The following is a 7,991-nucleotide window of genomic DNA, read 5'->3' on the forward strand; positions in this document are numbered from 1 at the left end:
CGGGGGGATGATCCTGAGTATGTTCGTCGGAGAAATAAATGGGAATGAATGCAACGGCCAGTGGTGGTGGTGTGGCCTAGTGCAAGAAGAAGTAAATGCACCGGAATTTAGACAGGTTCGGGCCGCACGGGGGCGTAACACCCTACTCCTGTATGGATACTATAAATGCCCTGAGGAAGTCCCTCAAGGATGTTGCTGGTTACAAGAATGTTGGTCTATCTAAGAGCCTGGGGCTCCTTGTTCCTCAGCCTATCTCGTGCTGCTCTCTTCTCAACCGTGTTTCTCTTGCGCTGTGTTCTTAGCTATGCTTGAGGATCTATTCCAGATGCAGTCAACTATCTGTTCCGCTCTTGGTTTTTTTTTCAGCCCTGGATGCATTCAGCTTTTTTTTGCTTCGGTGCCGCCGGCTGCTTTAAGTACCCGCCGGTAACAACGTGCCCCGAACGGGAGGGAGGGGGCACGAGTTCTAAGACACCATAAATGGAAAGGGCGTCATCATTTCCTCTGGGCGAACTGACCGGGGGTGGAAAATACGGCACACGCCCGGTCATCCGTCACAATAAATGCCAGGGCAACGGGCGCCGTGGAGAGGGCCCACCGGGCAGCCGCAGAGCGACCCGGCGTGCCCGCCCTGTCTTGTTCCCCTGCCACAGCAGTGTGGAAGACGGAACACCTTTGTCCTTATGACTTTATCCTGAGACGGGTCGGATGGCACGGGACGGGACCCGTGCAATTAATAACCCAACGCCTCTCTGCCAGAACGTGGCAGGAACTGACGCTGAGCGCGGCGGGAGTAGTTGGAGGTGACAGGCCACGCACGCTCTTTAAATGCGGCCTCGAGCCTTTGACTGGTTGACACCTCATCGGTGGGCCCCTCGGGGGCCTCCACTAGGGGACTTTCTGAGTCGTCGGGGTATCGAGTGCTCAGGGGTACTGTTCACCTCCCCGAGCACTCTCTCCCGAGAATGCCCTTTCTTGTCCTCGGGGAACCGAGTGCTCGGGGGTACTGTTCGCCTCCCCGAGCACTCTCTCCCGAACACTCTTGCTCGGATCCTCGGGGAGCTGAGTGCTCGGGGGCTGCCGCACGCAGCCCGAGCACTCTCTCCCAAGAACTTAGCTCTCCTAGTTGTCGGGGGACTAGGGTGCTCGGGGGTGACCGTACACCTCCCCGAGCACTTTCTTCCCGGCACTTGGATTCTGTGGATCATCGGGGAACTGGGGTACTCGGGGGCCACCGACTGTGGCCCCGAGCGCCTTCTCCCAGGACTCGCTCTTTCTCACCTCGCGGGAGAGACTCCGCGGGATGGCGCCATGTGGCGGATGGCTGGCCTGGCCTTGGGATTTGGGGACCCCCGGTTCCTGATACACCGACAACGGCAGGCATCGCAAATCGATCGTAGATAAGAAAAACCAAGAGAAACGTCGATCAACATCGTTGAGAGAGAAAACTCCGATCAAAAGATTGGAAAAAGACTCTCTAAGATGGCTGATCAATACGATTTGCGGCGCTGCCCCCAACGGAGATCATTGAGATCGATCTCTCCGAGGGCGCGCGATGCGGAAGCTGGTGACAGCTAGGATTTATGGCCTAAGATTAAAATCTAAACTCGTGATATTATGAAAGAGTTTGAGAATTGGTTAATGTGGTTGATGTGGTGTGTGTGTTGTATTAAGTATCAATAGCTAGATATATAGAGTACATATGACTTAGATATCAATCAATCTTAGAGGTACGATAGAATGTAATCCTAATCTAACATAACAAACAGATCCTTATATATCATATACCATATATTTTAATAGGAAGAGGGGCAGCAGCTAGGGTGGGATGTGAGGTGGTTAGGATTTTAATTTGTTGGGGGAGAGAATGTGTGGTTGAGGGCTATTAGATCCGGATGTAATGACTGAAAACTAACTTTAAGAAAAGAAGATAATTTTGGGTCACTTCGAAATATAGACAGACTTCTTGTTCACTCCTTACGATCCTCGTTATTCCCCTCGTACAAAAAATTCCCTGCACTCTTTACACCACAACTCACAGTTCAACCAATCAGCACAACCCGGCCCACCTACCACTGCAAGGCTACAAACCATGCAAGGTACAGAGACACGAGCAAGAGCCAACTCCCAACACCAACGCCACCTGCGTTACGGCTGCCGGAAGCAGACGATGAGGTCCCGCCAGCCACAGCACCGCCGCGGCCACCTAAAGTGCTATTGCTCCAAACCAAGTGCTGCGTCGTACGGCTCCTCACGCTGTCGCAGTCCGCAACGCCGGCAAGCGCAATGACGCCCTCGAGGCCTTCCTGCTTGGTGTCGTAGCACAGCCCCTCGTTGCCCCCGACGCGCAGCTTCTTGCCCAGCCTCCACATCATCTCCTGGCCGAACGGTATCGGCCCCACCAGCCGGTTGCTGTCGATTCGGAGCTCGCTCACCCTCTCCAGCTGCCGGAAGCTCACCGGTATCACGCCGGTGAACTGGTTGTTGTCTAGGCGCAACACCCGGAGCTTGCTCAGGTCCCCGATAGATTCAGGCAATGACCCGGACAGTCCCATTCCGGAAAGCACCAGCGTGGTCAGCGCTTTGAGCCCGGAGAAGAAGTCGCCGGGCACAGTCGTGAACTGCATCCGGTTGTCGCTGAGGATCAGCGACCGCAGCGATGACAACCGGTTTAACGCGGCCGGGATCGGGCCGGACAGCGCGTTGTGGCTGAGGTCCAGCAGCGTGAGGTCGGACAGGTTGCCGAGTGCGTCCGGGATCGTGCCGGCGAGGAAGTTCTGGCTGAGGTCAATCTTTAGCAGAGACCGGCATTGGCCGAGGCTCGCTGGCACACGGCCCTGCAGCGCGTTGTAGCTGAGGTCCAGGATGCTGAGGCGTTGGAACTTGAAGTGCGGTACCTGGCCGCCGAGGCGGTTGTAACTGAGGTCGAGCATCTGGAGGTGGCTCAGGGACTGGATGGTTGCGGGGATGGCGGAGGTGAGGCGGTTGCCGTGGAGGTCGAGCACGCGTAGCGCCTTGAGTTCCCCGAGCTCCGCGGGGATCGGGCCAACGTGGCCGTTCTGGCGAAGCACCAGAGATCGGAACGCCGGGCCGAGGCGGCCGAGGAACGCCGGGATGGGCTGCGGGTTGGCCGTGAAGCAGCGGTAGAAGAAGAGCGACCGAAGGTGCGGGAGCGCGAGCACGGCCGGGGAGAGCGTGGCGCGCGCCGCGTCGCATGTGGGGAACGCGGTGTCGTCGGAGAGCGTGCCGAAGGCGAGGGACACGACGTGGTAGACGTCGTCCCGGTCGGGCACGCACTCGATGCCGTGCCACCGGCCGCCGCACACGTCCGCGATGCCCCACGCCCAGCCGTTGCCCGTGGCCGCCATCACCTCCTGCACTGCGCGCTGCTCCGCCGGGTCGGTGCGCGCGCGGTCCGAGAATCCGGTGTGCGGCGCGTTCATCAGAGCCGCCTCGGATGAACTCGGCACCACCACCGTGAACTCGGCGCGGCACGACGGCCGGACGCCGACCACCACCACGACGATCATGATCCACGACATCGCGGCGGGAGCCATTGCAACGTGCTTAAATTGAAGCTTGGCACGTAGTCTAGAATGGCGCGCGCGCGCTCTTGGAGACGTGACGGCCGTTGGAATTGGAGGGAAGGAGTGGCAGAGGGCGCAGGTTATATAGTGTCAGAGGGACAGAGAGACGCGACGAAGAGTGGCCATTGAATTCAGAGCCGAACAAGTAAATATGGGTCACGGGATGGGGGAGAAAGGAAGTAAATGAACTGAGGATTTGCCTGCATTCAATTGGTTTCACGGGAAATCAGGTCGAAGTATACTACTTTGTTCATAAATGGCATGGGACACCTAGCCATCCAGCATTCCGGCGTGCGATATCAGTTGTTGCAACGTCTATCGTACTGAGTATAGTTTTATTTGGCACAGTTTATTATTGTCTTCTCGAGGCTATAAATAAAAATACATAGATTAGTTATTATTAATTTTTAAAAAGCTAAAAAGATTATTTCTGATGAAATAAATAAAAATTGATAAATTGGTTAGGTGTAGTTTTTTTAAAAGCTGGTGTATTGAGAACTTAAAAATTTCTTTATACACACATTGTCTTGAGAACTTAAAATTTCTCGTAAAAACTAACAACTTTTAAAATAAGCTATAAATAGTTTTCAACATAAGCTATAAGCAACTTTAAACAAAAGCTCGTATATTTCAGCTGTGCTAAATAGGATATATATATATGGTTTTACTGCTGATGCTATTGTCACTAAAGAAAGGCGATATGTTTAGTTTAGCATCTTTGGTTGTTCCATCAAGGATTAAATTTTTGTCAATATTTTACTGAAATATTTAATTTTGAAATTTTCTTTTACTAAGTATGTAAGACCAATAGAACAGAGGATGAAAAATAACTAAAATTTCACGAATTTTAGTCTTTTCAATGGTGAATGAAAAAAATATATAAAATGAAATTGGAACCCCGGTTCCATCAAGGCTTTGACGATGTGAACTAGCCGCACCTCCAATCTTGCAATCTCAAGTTGATTTGCACAAGAAACGGAGATGATGCTGAGTCCTGAGCATTGTTTCTTTGATCAAACGGTCAATTTTGTACCGTTGATGATCTAGCTGGTGGTGCCTTTTGCAAACTAGTAATGGTGCTGTGTTAATGCTGTTCTAGTAGTATCACAGCGCCATCCCTGTCACTGTTTTGATGCTGTCTGGTCGACAATCTTTTTCCCTCTTTCACTTTATCTCATTTACATGGCCCGTTGTGGAACTAAAATACCGCTGATAACTTTTTTAAGACTAAGGGAGATTTATTCCGACAGGAAATAATGTTCCGGCCTCGCAAGTAAGGTGTACATGGTCATTACACAGATAAAAAAGAAAAAAACTAAAACACGATATGCTCAAAGCAATGCTGATTTTCACATCAAGATCTTTAGGTCATAAACAAAAATGTTTTCCACCTCAGATTGAGGGAATCTCAAAAGGTAAAAAAAAATCTAACATCCATTTGCTAAGAGGCTAAGACTGTGTTTGATTGGGTTAAGGTTTTTGGTTTTTAGGTTGAAAAGTTGGTTTATGGCTTCTAGCTGATGGCTGATAGCTTTTTGCTATTAGATTTTGCAATAAATTTTTAGTTTCTCATCACGTTAAAAGTCAGAAAAGCTCATTTCAATTAGTTTCTCAGTTTTTAGTTTATTTCATCAGAAACTAACTTTTTAATTTTTCAAAAATCAATTTCTCAACAACTTGTTTGATTGGACTTCTGGTTTCTATGAAACAGAAGCCAAAAAAAAACCTAATCAAACCAGGCCTAAGAACAGAGGTAAAAAAACCTTATAAGCATCTAAAGCCAAACTCCAATGTCGACATGCCACAGAGGTTGAGGTATGCATATCTGCAACGACGCCTTAAAAAAGACGACGTTAGCAACGATGTTGTTGCCTAATCTAATGAATATCGAACCAAGGATTTTCATCCTAGAAATACTAAGACCTCGAACTGAGGCATGCCAAAGCAGCAAGACGACGCCTCAAGGAGAAAAATAACGCCCACGAACATCGTCGTCATCTGATCATATCAAGGAGCTGGCATCGTACCGTCCATAGATCAGGAGCTGGCATCGTACCGTCCATATCAAGTGCCCGCCACGAAGGAGTACACCGACCGGAATTCAATCGAGGCTCCAAACGACCTCACGCTCGGAGGATATCGCATCAGGCACCAACACAGCGCCGGCCAAACGACCTCCACAGCCACCGCAGAAACAAGCATCCGCCCGCGACTTCGCGAAGGAGGACGCCGACCTGATTTGTCGAACAGACATCTCGAACGACCTCGCTCACATGATGAGCCGATATTTACTAGGACAGGAAGATTAAGAGAAGAATGATTGAAGGTTCAAAATAATTGCAGAATGCAAAATTCCTTCCATTTTCTTCGAACAATTGCAAAACCAGAAGGTCACCAGTTCTTTGGAGGAAAGAAACTACAGTATGTACCTGATGTTGCAGCCTTGCAGTTGCAGGCTTGTCTCAGTCTGCACTTGCTCAGTTGCTGGAATTTTTTTTTAGAAGGCCTAAATGTTACCCAGAGAAATTCAAGGCCCAAAGGCCTCTTTACGTAGTAAATTAGCCGAACTGGGGTCAATTACGGACCCAAGACCTCTATCTGGATTCCGGCGCCCTTGCACTGTACAATGCAAGCAGTACTAGGAGTGAGGTCTCTCTTTTCGAAAGTACTTTTATTAGACATGCACCTATTTTAATTAGACTTTGGGGGAATATAACTTAACATCCACTTATATACATATGTTTAATCTCTTCTATCCATTTTTTTCTCATAATATTCATCTATCTATTGATTTTGTTACAGATCTTATGATTTTTTTTACCTATCCCTTTAAAAAATCTCAACATAAATAAACAGTTATTATAAACTATGTGTGACCCCTTCTACAATTTAGGACATGCTGCCAAGAGACGAGTCAGCCTCTAATGAAATCCAGTAATCCCAACCGAACCCTGTGCAGTTTCAAAAAAAAAAAAACCCTAACCCTGTGCAGGGGCTCGTGTACCTGACCGAATAAGCTTATCAGCAGCGTAAAATTTTTCGTGGATTATGTCTTTTAGCCACAAAGACACCCATCATATCTGCACACACTTGAGCAACACGGTCACGCAAGGCGACAGGATTTGGACTGGGAACAATCAGCGAGATTCTCAGGTAAGTCAGCCGGATTACAAAAGGAGTGTGCCAAGAGAGATGCATCCATCGAGGAGTCGGACTACTGCCGGAACATACGCATGCAGGAGAACACTGCACTGCAGTCAATGGCGGCGCACGCTGCAAGTGGGGAATTCGAGTGAATTTCTGCTTCAACGGATCATCAATCACATCACAACCGTTTAGCATGTAGCTAGCGCCGACGAAGGGTCGCTGTGTGAACCTGCCTAACGTTATCAGTTACAGATCAGAACCGATCGATCGATGCGTTCGAGCTAGGTTTCCACAAGAATTCGATCGGCTGCCAAATGATCGGCGTCAGCGGCGTCTCAAGTCAAAAGCACCATGCTATTGGCTATTGCTACTGACGTTCCAAAAATTTCCGCAAGCTACTGCATGCTCTGAATTCTGGTGTGCTTGTCCGTCCCTTTCCGAGTCAAAACTCGGAAGCAATCCAGCTTTTCTCTCTACTGATCCACACTTAGACCTACTAAGCAGTAACAAAAATGTTCATGGTTTATTCTTAAGTCCACACAACTTACATATATTTCGGTTGATTTACAAACTTATCCGTCGACCTATATATACTAGCGCATCAACCCGTGCGACTGCACAGGTTAGAAATTTAGTTTACGGCTGAATTATAGATATTTATATTAATAATAGTTGTATGCTAAGATATATCGACTATTTATATTTAAATATTAGAATGTAAAATATAAATATATTTTTTTTATAATATTGGAATCATGTTATTATTTGTGAATAGATCTAATTTATTATTTTTATTTTATGTGTTATGCAAATTGATTTTTATTTGTTTCTTGATTTTTTGAAATTATTATTATTTTAATGTCATCACCGTATCTCATATTATTTTTTAAAATACATTATAAATTCTTTGATATTACTTTTGTGTGATAATCCGTAATATGTTTGTGTTCTGTTATTTTAATTTTGTAATGTTTGATTATAATTGATTTGGAAAAGTGTGTTGATTACTAACGTAACTAAGTTGAAGTTTGGTAACGTAATCTTGTTAGACAAACGATATCTACAATAAAAAGGAAGGAAAGGCAAGGCAAGAAGTATTCTTGGGGCTAGACTCTATGATTTGTTTTTTAATCTTCTATGTTGTTTCATTTAATTGTTGATCTATGATTACAGTTAATCAATCAATTACTTCGACGGTCGGATGTTTTACTTTTTTATGAGAATTTATATGATTTTCTTAGGATTAAGATGGAAACA

At 47.0% G+C, this 7,991-nt stretch overlaps 1 protein-coding gene across 1 annotated transcript; it reads right to left on the bottom strand.

The window, feature by feature from the left end:
• Positions 1 to 1,992: 1,992 nt before the first annotated feature.
• On the bottom strand, positions 1,993 to 3,569 carry LOC133888785 (protein TOO MANY MOUTHS-like). Its single transcript, XM_062329153.1, has one exon. It carries the CDS (start codon positions 3,555 to 3,557, stop codon positions 2,070 to 2,072), a length of 1,488 nt encoding a protein of 495 aa, XP_062185137.1. The 5' UTR covers positions 3,558 to 3,569; the 3' UTR covers positions 1,993 to 2,069.
• Between the last annotated feature and the right edge of the window lie 4,422 nt (positions 3,570 to 7,991).

Source organism: Phragmites australis, chromosome 1 (genome assembly GCF_958298935.1).
Source record: "Phragmites australis chromosome 1, lpPhrAust1.1, whole genome shotgun sequence".
In the NCBI taxonomy this organism is placed as follows: domain Eukaryota; kingdom Viridiplantae; phylum Streptophyta; class Magnoliopsida; order Poales; family Poaceae; genus Phragmites; species Phragmites australis.